Below are 13963 nucleotides of genomic sequence, written 5' to 3' on the forward strand. Positions count from 1 at the left end.
ACCCGAATCGTCAACTTTCCTGCTCCTCTGATGCTGCCTGGCCTGCTGTGCTCCTCCAGCTCCACACTGTGTTGTTATCTATAACAGAAACCAATGGATGCGAGGATAATCTATTTCAGTTGCAGTGCTATTAGTGACAGAGGATTTTCGATGGATACTTGCCACACTGCCAGCATTGGGCTGACATTTACCAAAGGAGTAGAAACTGAAAACGCTGGCACACAATGGCTGACATCAAACAACTTGCAAGTCAGAATCTGCCAAACCACATGGCAGATCTCACTGAAAACTCTGAATATGCTTCTTGATGGATTAGTCCTTGTGTGTCCTTATTCAAATTGAACAATTGGTTGATATTTGATCACTTTTGGAATTTGAGGAAAACTAATGCACAAACCCAGGTACATCTTTGCAGTGCTCCCTGGGTACCACAATTTGCTTCACATAGCACGTTTATTGTAATAAAATGTTCCAAGGCATTTCAATTTAGATACTGAGCCACATAAAATGTTAGGTCATGCAGTGAGATAGTTTTTACAAGGAACACCTAAAAAGGAGGAAAGAGAGGGTGGAGAGGCTGAGGGGTTTAGGGAGAAATTAAAGAGCTTGTTGATTATTGTACAGACGTTTCATTACCATGCTCGGTAACATCATCAGTTCAACCTCCAATGAAGTGATGTTGTTCCACTCTGCTTGGTATTTATAAGAATTCCCGTGCATATCTGTAGCATATCTGTGGTTGGCTTGAGCTAGGATGATCACATTGTCCCAGTTAAGTTGATGGCCTTCATGGTCCGAGTGTACTGAGATGAGAGAAAAGTTTGTTGTGTCGTTTTGCTGCTAGCTGGTGTTCATGTGTCCTGATGGCTAGGTCTGGCCGATGTAATGTAACTGGGACAATGTGATCATCCTAGCTCAAGCCAACCAGAGACATGCACGGGAATTCCTAGAGGCCTGGTTTTCAACCCATAATGTAATCAACAAGCACGTGGAATTAGATCCCATATACAAACCCACGCAGAACAGAATCCGAAATAACACAACCCAACTTTACAGACTGGATTATATAAACACCAAGCAGAGTGGAACAACATCGCTTCATCAGAGGCCACACTGATGATGTTACCTAGCATGGTGAAGAAATGTCTGTAGGATAACCAGCCAGCTCGGTGAGTAAGCTAACAACCTCATCCACAAACAGAGCAACAAAATCTTCACAAGAACCTTAAAGAAACTAAAGAGTTTGGCACCTAAGCCCAATCAATGGTAACTAGAGAAAAATCAGATACACAAAAGGCCATAACTGGATTGTACAATAAATGGTGAGAAATCCTTGCTCAGCGTTGTACCTAAAACAAAGACTTTACCTTCTGGTTTTAAAGTCACACTGTTCTGAGAAAACATTCAACTACTGGATGTGACAATGGTTTATCAGTATTGTCACTACACTCATAATTCAAAGAACTAGGTGAGAGGTGATGCTCTGGGGATACAGGTGCATTCTTTTTCATGGCGCTGTGGCTCAGTGGTGGTGCCCCTACCTCACAGCCAGAAGGCTGAGTTCAAGTTTCACCTGCTTCATGTATGAACGGGTCAATTAAAAATATCTGCAGAGCTTTTTAAATTTGTTCAAGGATTCCTAACAGGCGGAGTGGTGGAGGCTGGTACAATTACAACATTTAAAAGGCATCTGGATGGGTATATGAATAGCAAGGTTTTAGAGGGATATGGGCCAAATGCTAGCAAATGGGACTAGATTAAATTCAGGATATCTGGTTGGCATGGACGTGTTGGACTGAAGGGTCTGTTTCCATGCTGTACACCTTTACAACTTTAGGAACTGGACCATTGCATTGAAATTGAATGCTGAATGTAGAGTAGTGAGGTTGATATGGTACCTTTCAACAAGCAAAATTCACAGAACTCTTCTTTAAAGTTAAAATAGTCTCATTTTAATATTAAACAGAATGGAGAACAAAAAACTGGATGGAAGCAGGCCTGCAATCAGTCAATGTCCACTTTAATATACTAACCGGAGTTCAGGTTATTTTCAATCCTACCGCCGTTCAAATAAATAGCCAGTAGAATAGTCACAGGTCAAATAATCTTGGCATACAATGCTTGATAAGCTGTCAATTGTGTGTCTTTATTTGTTAATTCATGGGATCTGATTGATATATTGCCAATCACTAAGTGTCCTTGAAAAGGTGGTGGTAAACTGCCTTCTTGAACTGCTGTCTCTGTGTGGTATAGGTCCACTCACTGTTGTCAGGAAGGGAGTTCTAAGATTTTGTTCAAACAACAGTGAAGGAATAATGATATTTCTCCAAGACCATGTGACTTTGAGGGAACTTGCAGATGATGATTTTCCCATGTGTCTGTCCTTCTGCATGGTTGGAGGTTTGCAAGGTCCTGCTGAAGGAGCCTTGGTGAGTAGCTGTAGTGTATCATAAAGGTGTGTTTGGACTTAATGCTTAAGGTTCCCATAAAATGGGCTGCTTTTTTATATCTTAAGGATTGAAAGCAACATAGTTTATTCTCATTTGGTTAAAAAAACTTATGTTCCAACTCCTGATGATGCTTAATGAATTAAGATTTTTGCTCAGTATCATTTTCTGGCCTTTTATTATAAAAGTGGTCTCATACTCAAGAAACTTAATGGCTTGCTATCAAATGCAACAACATATCCCTGATAACTCCTGGTTTAACTTCATTTATAATGCACACTGGAAGATTTTGGTTTGATAATCGCTTTTACGGTAATGCAGAGTGCTTACAAACTTGAACATTACAAAATTATACTGGCATACACTGTAGAATAAACAACTTTTGCATTAATAATGCGACCTTTCATGCAATATCCAAACATATGAATTGGGGGCAGATGTAGTCCATTCAGCCCTCCAAGCCTCATCCCCTTGCACTAAGATCTCAGCTGAACTGTTTCTGTCTTGAATTCCACGTTCCCACATACCCCCAATGACCATGTCTTCATTGCCCAACAAGAATCACTCTCTGCCTTAAGTATGTTCAATAGTCCTCCCCCCCCACCATCTGGTGAGTCAGCATAGTCCAAAATCACACAATCCTCAGGAAAAAATTCTCATCTCTGTCCTGAAAAGGTGAGCCCTAATTTTCAAACAGTGTTCCCTAGTTATGGATCTACCGACCAGAAGAAACATTGTTTCCACATCTGCCTTCTCAAGCATGTTCAGAACCTACTTCAATCAAGTTATGCATCACTCTTCTGAACGTCAATGGATTCAAGCCCAGTCTGTTTAACTTTTCCTTATCAGGCAACCCATTCCATCCAGGCATCAATCTAGTAAACCTTCAGTAAACCATGACCAAATCTGTACAGCTACTCCAGATGTGGTCTCACCAATACCAGTGTTTATTGGAAGCATAACCTATTTACTTTTTTTTTTAACGTTCAATTCTTTTTGAATAAAACATAGCATCCCATCTGCCTTCTTAATTACTTGTACTTGCGTATTAAGTTTTAGTAACTTGTAGTAAAACTATCTCAGATCTCTCTCCAATTGGGCATTCTGCAGCTGTTCTCCATTTGAACAACATTCTGTTTTTCTACTCTTCCGAGCAGAGTAAATACTTTCACAAAATAAAAACCCCAAGAACTGCGGACGCTGTAAGTCAGGAACAAAAACAGAAGTTGCTGGAAAAGCTCAGCAAGTCTGGCAGCATCTGAAGAAAAAAATCTGAGTTAACGTTTTGGATCCGGTGACCCTTCCTCAGAACTGTGTGTAAATAATTTCACATCTTGCCATTTTATACACTATATGCCAGATTTTGCCCACTCATTGATTGGCAATCTCACGTCCTTTTCACAACAGCTTCCTCTCAATGTATCATCCGTAAATTTAGCTACCATGCTTTCACTCTCATCAAGGTCATTGATATAATTGTAAAAAGCTGAGTCCCCAGCACAGATCCCTGCAATGCTCCACTTGTCACATCCAGAAAATTAGAAAAAGATCCATTTATGCAGACTCTGTTTTTTGCAAGCCAGCCCATCTTCTATCAATGCTAACAAGTATCCCCAATAGACGTTTTTAATCAACTTTTTCATACATGTTATGACACACCTCTGGAGAGGGTGGGACTTGAGATAGGGACATTAGCACTGCGCCACAAGAGCCCTTACGTACCCCTTAGACTACGAGCTCTGCTTTGTGTAATAACCTGTGCTAAAGAAATTCTGAACATCCACTATATGTCTACAGACTCCCCTTCCTCAAAAAACTCAAATCCTCTGGCTCTTCCTGATTTACATTGGGTTTTTTTTTCTAAGTGCCCCACGACAACCACCTTTCCTATTTTCTGTCTCCCTGTCTTCTTGAATAAAGGGATTATATTTGCTACTTTCCAGTCTCATGGAACCTCTCCAGGATCTAGCGAATTGAGGGAAATTAAACCAACTCCAGGATTCTAGCGAATTGAGGGAAATTAAACCAACTCATCTACTACTGCATTGTTCACCTGGGGTCTTATCAGCCTGCAGCTCTCTGTTTGCTCAGCACCCCTTCCCTGTTGATTGTTACCTTCAAATTTATATCTCTTTTCTTTTACCTGATTTACAGCTATTACTGCAATGCTTCTTTATCCCCACAGAGAATACAAAAGCACGATATTTGCTCATTTCATCTGTCATTTCCTTATTATCTATTATTAGCTACCCATTCTCTCAAGGACCAATATTCTTTTTAAATATCTATCGAAACTATTGCTATCCGTTTCTTTTCAATTTTGAACTAGATTCTTCTCATACTCTTATTTCTTTCTCCCAATTTGTCATGTTCTGCCAGTCTTTAAATTCTGTCCAATCATCTGATCTGCAACTCATCTTTGCAATAATTACATGCGTTTTCCGTTTTTGCTGCTTCCATTAATTTCTTTAATTAACCACAGATGATGAGTCTTGTCCTTACATTTTTCTCAGCAGTAGCAATATACTTATCCAAATACTCTAAAACATACTCTTAAATGGCTATCACTGTTTCTTAATTGATCTATCCCCAAGTCGAGTCTTCCAGTTCATTCCAGCTCACTTGGTTTTCATGCCAGGTAGTTGCTCTTAATTAAGTTTAAGAAAAGAAATTCTTTTTTATGAATAAAGTATATTTTTGAAATAATAAATATCTTAGACTCATTCCTTTCCTTTTCAAACTGAATGTAACACGCAAAACTATTTTGCAGAGTCCTATAATGAATAATGGAGCTAAGCCAAAGGAGAATATTTTAAGTAGCGTGACCATCTGATGAGGTTTAACGAAGGGCCCCAAAACAAGAGTTAGGGAAATAGATAAGCTCAAGGAGGGAGAATTCCAAAGTGTACGCCCCAGATGGGTGAAGACATGAATCAATAAAAGCAGTGGTGGAATGCACAAGAGCCGAGAGCCAAAAAGAGTGCTTGGGGATTCTGGTTCTGAATTACACTACAGAGATTATGGAGAAACAAGACAATGGACATATTTAAACATCAAGAAAATAATTTTAACCTTGATATAGTGGGGAACTGTGAGCCAATTTAGGTCAGAAAAGGCTTGATGAGTGACTGCAAGTAGGAGTGAGATGGGACACCAGCAGCAGTGTTTGGATGAATTGAAATTCAGAGGATACAGGGTGACTGTCCTCCCAGGAAGTATTGGAATAATCAAATGCGTTGTTATAGAACACCCCCCAGTGTGGAAACAGGCCATTCGGCCCAACAAGTCCACACTGACCCTCTGAACAGCATCCCACCCAGACCCATCCCCCTAAACCTGCATTTGCCATAGCTTATGCACCTAACCTACACATCCCTGAACACTATGGGTAGTTGAGCATGGTCAATCCACCTAACTTGCACATCTTTGGATTGTGGGAGGAAACCCACACAGACACTGGAAGAATGTGCAAACTCCACAGACAGTTGGAAGAGGCTGGAATCGAACACAGGTCTCTGGCACTGTGAGGCAGCAGTGCTACCCACTGAGGCACCATGCTACCCCATCTTAGAACATAGAACATAGAACATTACAGTGCAGTACAGGCCCTTCGGCCCTCGATGTTGCGCCGACCTGTGAAACCAATCTGAAGCCCATCTAACCTAAACTATTCCATCATCATCCATATGTTTATCCAATGACCATTTAAATGATCTTAAAGTGGGCGAGTCTACTATTTTTGCAGGCAGGGCATTCCACGCCCTTACTACTCTCTGAGTAAAGAACCTACCTCTGACATATGTCCTATATCTATCACCCCTCAATTTAAAGCTATGTCCCCTCGTGCTAGCCATCACCATCCGAGGAAAAAGGCACCCACTGTCCACCCTATCTAATCCTCTGATCATCTTGTATGTCTCTATCAAGTCACCTCTTAACCTTCTTCTCTCTAACGAAAACAGCCTCAAAATCCTCAGCCTTTCCTCATAAGACCTTCCCTCCATACCAGGCAACATCCTGGTAAATCTCCTCTGCACCCTTTCCAATGCTTCCTATAATGCGGTGACCAGAACTGTACGCAATACTCCAAGTGCGGCCGCACCAGAGTTTTGTACAGCTGCAACATGACCTCATGGCTCTGAAACTCAATCCCTCTACCAATGAAACCTAACATACTGTATGCCTTCTTAACAACGCTATCAACCTGGGTGGCAACTTTCAGTGATCTATGCACATGGACACTGAGATCTTTCTGCTCATCCACACTACCAAGAATCTTACCATTAGCCCAGTACTCTGTATTCCTGTTACTCCTTCCAAAGTGAATCACCTCACACTTTTCCACATTAAACTCCATTTGCCACCTCTCAGCCCAGCTCTGCAGCTTATCTATGTCCCTCTGTAACCTGCAACATCCTTCCGCACTATCCACAACTCCACCGACTTTGGTGTCATCCGCAAATTTACTAACCCATCCTTCTACGCCCTCATCCAGGTCATTTATAAAAATGACAAACAGCAGTGGCCCCAAAACAGATCCTTGAGGTACACCACTAGTAACTGAACTCCAGGATGAACATTTCCCATCAACCACCACCCTCTGTCTTCTTACAGCTAGCCAATTTCTGATCCAAACCGCTAAATCACCCTCAATCCCATGCCTCCGTATTTTCTGCAATAGCCTACCATGTGGAACCTTATCAAACGCTTTACTGAAATCCAAATACACCACATCAACCGCTTTACCCTCATCCACCTGTTTGGTCACCTTCTCGAAGAACTCAATAAGGTTTGTGAGGCACGACCTACCCTTCACAAAACCGTGTTGACTATCCCTAATCAAATTATTCCTTTCTAGATGATTATAAATCCTATCTCTTATAATCCTTTCCAACACTTTACCCACAACCGAAGTAAGGCTCACTGGTCTATAATTACCAGGGTTGTCTCTACTCCCCTTCTTGAACAAGGGGACAACATTTGCTAGTCTCCAGTCTTCTGGCACTATTCCTGAAGACAATGACGACATAAAGATCAAAGCCAAAGGCTCTGCAATCTCCTCTCTCGCTTCCCAGAGAATCCTAGGATAAATCCCATCCGGCCCAGGGGACTTGTCTATTTTCACACCTTCCAGAATTGCTAACACCTCCTCCTTATGAACCTCAATCCCATCTAGTCTAATAGACTGTATCTCAGTATTCTCCTCGACTACATTGTCTTTTTCCTGTGTGAATACTGACGAAAAATATTCAGTTAGCACCTCTCCTATCTCTTCGGACTCCACGCACAACTTCCCACTACTGTCCTTGACCGGCCCCAATCTTACTCTAGTCATTCTTTTATTCCTGACATACCTATAGAAAGCTTTAGGGTTTTCCTTGATCCTACCTGCTAAAGACTTCTCATGTCCCCTCCTGGCTCTTCTTAGCTCTCTCTTTAGGTCCTTCCTGGCTAACTTGTAACTCTCAAGCGCCCTCACTGAGCCTTCACGCCTCATCTCTACACAAGCCTCCTTCTTCCTCTTGACAAGAGATTCAACTTCTTTAGTAAACCACGGTTCCCTCACTCGACCACTTCCTCCCTGCCTGACAGGTACATACTTCTCAAGGACACGCAGTAGCTGTTCCTTGAACAAGCTCCACATTTCAATTGTGCCCAGCACCTGCAGTTTCCTTCTCCATCCTATGCATCCTAAATCTTGCCTCATCGCCTCATAATTGCCTTTCCCCCAGCTATAACTCTTGCCCTGCTTTATATACCGATCCCTTTCCATCGCTAAAGTAAATGTAACCGAATTGTGGTCACTATCACCAAAGTGCTCTCCTACCTCCAAATCTAACACCTGGCCTGGTTCATTACCCAGTACCAAATCCAATGTGGCCTCGCCTCTTGTTGGCCTATCTACATACTGTGTCAGGAAACCCTCCTGCACACATTGGACAAAAACTGACCCATCTGAAGTACTCGAACTATAGCATTTCAAGTCAATATTTGGAAAGTTAAAGTCCCCCATAACAACTACCCTGTTACTTTCGCTCCTATCCAGAATCATCTTTGCAATCTTTTCCTCTACATCTCTGGAACTTTTCGGAGGCCTATAGAAAACTCCCAACAGGGTGACCTCTCCTTTCCTGGTTCTAACCTCAGCCCATACTACCTCAGTAGACGAGTTGTCATCAAACGTCCTTTCTGCCACCGTAATACTGTCCTTGACTAACAATGCCACACCTCCCCCTCTTTTACCACCTTCCCTGATCTTACTGAAACATCTAAACCCCGGAACTCACAACAACCATTCCTGTCCCTGCTCTATCCATGTCTCCGAAATGGCCACAACATCAAAGTCCCAGGTACCAACCCATGCTGCAAGTTCACCCACCTTATTCCGGATGCTCCTGGCATTGAAGTAGACACACTTCAAACCACCTTCCTGCCTGCTGGTACACTCCTGCGATAGGGTTGAAACCTTATTTATGACCTCACTACTCTCAACCTCCTGTACACTGGAGCTACAATTCAGGTTCCCACCCCCCTGTTGAATTAGTTTAAACCCTCCCGAAGAGCATTAGCAAATTTCCCCCCCAGGATATTGGTACCCCTCTGGTTCAGGTGTAGACCATCCCGTTTGTAGAGGTCCCACCTACCCCAGAATGAGCCCCAGTTATCCAGGTATCTGAATCCCTCCCTCCTGCACCATCCCTGTAGCCACGTGTTCAACTGCTCTCTCTCCCTATTCCTCGCCTCGCTAGCACGTGGCACGGGTAACAAACCAGAGATAACAACTCTGTTTGTTCTGGCTCTAAGCTTCCACCCTAGCTCCTTGAATTTCTGCCTTATGTCCCCATCCCTTTTCCTACCTATGTCGTTGGTGCCTATGTGGATCTTCACAGGTCTCATTCTTAATGCTCTGCAAATTTATGGGAGAAAGTCACAATCTAGATTTAAATCTAAATGTCACAAATGCTCAGACCAAATAGTTTTGCTTGCAGTTTGTAGCCTTTAATAGAAGTCGGTGCAGGAACGGGCAGCCGACCAAATGGGTTATATAACATTTGCAAATTGGCAGCAATTCATACTTATATAAGTTTGATGCATCTCCGATTCTAATTACAATTCATTTTCAGCACTGGCCCCTCCCATGTTTCTTGATTAATTAAAGTTACAATCTGATTTCCCCGTTATGATCCAAAAACCTAATAATTTGTTCATGGAGTTAAATTCTACAGTTTCTTTTAAAGCCCTGGAGAAACTAAATCCCACAGGCTTTGGTTGTTCAGCCTGCATAGACCTCATGCCTTCTCTTTGCTGCAATGTGTGATATTTCTATATCTGGTCGTACTTTTAGGCAAGACTTGCCTTCTTGAATTTGGCAGGACAGGCAGTTTGGAAAAGTCTGTTTTCAGCACTCTGATCTCACTGGAAACGGTTCTAAAGCTATCGATCGAATGCCAGAATGGAGAACAACTCTTTATAGATCGCACAAACTGCAATGATTCAGAAAAATGGCTGACCACCACCTCCTCAAATGGCAATTTGGGATAAGCAACAAAATGCTGGTCCTGCCTTTGACAACACCATCCCACAAATTAATTATTTTTAATAAAATCATGTAGGATTAAAGAACTTAATTACATTTTTCCAAACTTTTTTTTTGGAAATGTGTTTGTTCTTGAGATCAAGGTTACTTTGAGGGAGCAGTATTATGGTCTTAATGGCATTGTCAACTACAGCATGTGAATAGCCAGAAACAAAAAACAGAAATTGCAGAACAAAAAGATCCTGGGCTTCCAGTTGCCTGCCCCTTCAACACACCACCCTGTTCACTGACCAAACCTGCTCTCAGACTTGCTGCAGTGCTCCAGTGAAGGTCAGCGCAAGCTCGAAGAACAACACCTCATTTCACAGCCTTCGGGACTGAATATCAGGTTCAATGATGTTAGAGTTTGAGCTCTCCCATGTCCTTACCCCAACATCAGGCCTTGTTATGACAGTCTGCTATTACACACAATCCATTGTTAGTCACTAATGGGCCTCATTAACAGCTATACACCGTCCTAACCAGATTGTTATTCACTCCTTTGTCTGCCCAACTGTTCTCCTCTCTCTTTGGGCTCTATCCCCACCTATCATTTACTCCTTACCTCCTTCCTCCCACCCTATCTTCTGCATAAAAAACATATTCCTAGCCGCCATCAGTTCTAAGGAAGGGTCACTGGACCCGAAATGTTAACTCTGATTTGTCTCCACAGATGCTGCCAGACCTGCTGAGCTTTTCCAGCAGCTTCTGTTTTTGTTTCTGATTTACAGAATCCGCATTCTCTCGTCTTTTTTTTGAATAACCAGAACAGACTGGAGTTCCTAATAGATATTAGTAAATCTGTGGGGATTTTACAACAAACTAGCAAATTTAATGACAATCTTCTGGCACTAGCTCAAGAATGACCAAATTTACTGGATTCAGTTACACCAATTACAATGGCAAGATTTAATTTCTTGGAATCATCATTATTAACCCAGTATCAGAACCTGTGCTGTACTTCAGGAACTGTACAGCAACAAAATACTGCCTCTCATTAGTTTGAAACAGTAACGAATGATAACGGTGGAACACCTCAATGGACGATGGAAGAGGATTTTAAGAAATATCTAAGCATTCCCACACAGAGGGAGAGAATATATTTTTAATTTTAATTAGGAACAAAGAGGGCTGGGACCTGCCTTATCTTGAACAGCCAATCAAAACTTGGCAAAAACAAAGATCTTCATTTACTTAGTGCTTTTCACAATCTCATGTCGTCCCAAAATGCTTTACAGTGAACCAAGTACTTTAGAAATGTAGTTAGTGTTGTAATGCAGGCAAAGCAGCAGATAATTTGTGCGTAGCAAGTGCTCACAAAACACAGTACGATAACAAGTTAATCTATTTTAGGGATCTTGATCGAGCGATAAATATTGGTCAGGACATTGGGGATAATTCCACTGCTAGTCTTTGAAAGAATGTTGTGTCATCTCTTACATCCACTCAAGCAAAAAGATGGCGTCTCTGTTTAACAGACCACCTAGAAGATGCCATCGCAAGTAATGCAGCATGCCAAAAAAGTACTGCACTGGAGGGTTAGCCTAAATTTTTTGTGCTGAAATCCCAGAGCGGGACATGAACCAACAACAGCGTGACACAGAGCTGACAGTACTGCCAACTGAGCCCCTGTTGACACCTATCAAATGCCCAGCAACCTTAAAGCTCCTATGAATCAATCTCATGAAGCAGGCCAGGATCAAACTACAGCATCTACATTTATTATATTTTATTATAAGCAGCTCCAACATTTCATCCAGGCATTCTGCCACGGACATGTGGTAGAGAAAGTGCTACTAAAGTTAGCATGACACATTGGAGAGTGAGATGCTTTGTTAAATGCTTCATTCGTATATACAGAAGTCAGCAAAAAACAGCAATAATCGTGCTCAAATTCATTTAGCAAGAGGGCTCGTACCATTGGCTCAAGTAAGTTGACAGAGAGAATACCAAAAGATACAAATATAATTTTCTGCAATGTACTCACTTCAAAACGATGGACGTTACCATTCGACAGTTTTAACTGCATCAGTATAGCAGGCTGCAAGGCACGGGTCAAAGAACTACAAACAGAAAATCAGCATGAGTGTCTGAATAAATAGGAACTAATCATTTGCTCTAGGTTGAAAATTATCCGAAACCAAAATCTGCACAGAAAGGTTATGGTGCAGAAAGAGGCCATTCGGCCCATTGTGTGTCAATGGGAGAAAATGAGTCCCCCATTTTGACCCCACCCTCCATCATATGGCAAAGAGCCTTGGAGATTACAGCACTTCAGGTGCATATCCAGGTATCGTTTAAATGAGATAATAACATCCACCTCTACCACCAAACAGGACAGCAAATTCAAGACACCCACTGCTTTCTGGGTGAAATAGTTTTTTCTCAGGTTCCCTCTAATCCTCAATTAACCATGTTAAATCCGTGTCCCCTGGTAACTGAACTGTCCACTACAGGAAACAACTTTTTGCAATCCTCTCGGTCCAAGCATCTCAACTTTTTTACCCTGCAATTAAGTCAATGCTCAGCCTCTCCTGTTCAAAGAATACAAACCTAGTTTTTTCAACACTGCTGCCTCACAGCGCCAGGGACCCGGGTTCAATTCCAGCCTTGGGCGACTGTCTGTGTGGAGTTTGCACATTCTCCCCGTGTCTGCGTAGGTTTTCTCCGGGTGCTCCAGTTTCCTCCCACAGTCCAAAGATGTGCAGGTTAGGTGGATTGGCCATGCTAAATTTCCCGTAGTGTTCAGGGAGGTGTAGATTAGGTGGGTTATAGGGGGATGGGTCTGGGTGGGATGCTCTGAGGTTCAGTGTGGACTTGTTGGGCCGAAGGGCCTGTTTCCACACTGTAGGGATTCTTTGATTCTATGATAATTGCAATTGTTATGTGACTGCCCTTCAAAACTTCATCAGATGCAAAGAGCTTTGAATGCATTAAGGTCAAGAAAGGCGCTACAGAAATCCCCTGCCGTACAATGCAACCCTTAACATCTACCTCTTCATGGTCACCTATCCCAGTAACTTGGTTCAAGGCATTGGGTCTAATTTTGTTTCATTGCACTCACTGAAGCACCTGGAGGCCATTCGCTATGGTAAAGCTGGTGTATATATTCAAATTGTTGCTGCTAAGAATGTTGTGCTATCCTTTTTCACCTGCCAGTATTCACAGGATTAGACAGGAAGATTGGAGCATCAATAGAAGCTTGGGCAGAGGATAGTTGGGTGGAAAAATGATGTTCATTGACTGAAAAGTGAAATGAAGAGGCAGAAAAAAAAAGGTGAAAATGCTATTTTACCTGGAAGAAATAGCCACATCAACTCTCCATCTGAAATCTTGAAGAGTTGGCAATCGAGTCCGGTTTTGCAAGGCCGCAGTCTCCAATACTGACCGCCTAAAAGCAAAAACAGTGTTGCATTTCATAAGACCGTTAAATTAAGAAGTAGGAGCAGTGGCTTCTTGGGTGTGTTTCACTATTCAGTGGAATCACAGCTAACCTGACTGCGTCCTTAACTGTATGTTTCTGCTGATCCCTAATGACCCTCAACTCACTTGTTAATAAAACAACTGTGTCTTATTGAAGCCTTGAATATATTCAATGACAGCCTCCACTGTTCACTGGGCAAGGCAATTCCAAAAGCTGAGACACCCACGTACAAAGAAACTTTCTTCTCATCTCAGTCTTAAATTGGAGACAGCCGATTTTAAAATGTCACCTAATTCTAGACTCATCCATGAAGAGAAACATCCTCTCAGCATCTATGTTTCAATGGATCCCCTTTATTTTTGTCAACTCCAATGAGTATCAGCCCAACCTATTCAAGCTTTTCTCCTGAGATAAGACCATAAGACATCGGAGCAGAAATTAGGCCATTCAACCCATCCAGTCTGCTTCCCCATTCAATCATGGCTTATAAGTTTCCTCAACCCCATTCTCCTGCTT

At 42.1% G+C, this 13963-nt stretch overlaps 1 protein-coding gene across 1 annotated transcript in view; it reads right to left on the minus strand.

Moving 5' to 3' along the window:
• The window catches only part of LOC125484851 (COMM domain-containing protein 5-like), an 18384-nt gene extending 4941 nt beyond the window's left edge, over positions 1-13443 (minus strand). Inside the window, exons 1-2 of the mRNA XM_048605264.1 lie at positions 13319-13443; positions 12011-12086 (exon numbers count right to left, since the gene is read on the minus strand). Coding sequence (XP_048461221.1) covers positions 12011-12086; positions 13319-13443 — 201 coding nt within the window. The remainder of the gene's footprint in view (positions 1-12010; positions 12087-13318) is intronic.
• Between the last annotated feature and the right edge of the window lie 520 nt (positions 13444-13963).

This window comes from Rhincodon typus, chromosome 14 (assembly GCF_021869965.1).
Source record: "Rhincodon typus isolate 14 chromosome 14, sRhiTyp1.1, whole genome shotgun sequence".
Taxonomy (NCBI): domain Eukaryota; kingdom Metazoa; phylum Chordata; class Chondrichthyes; order Orectolobiformes; family Rhincodontidae; genus Rhincodon; species Rhincodon typus.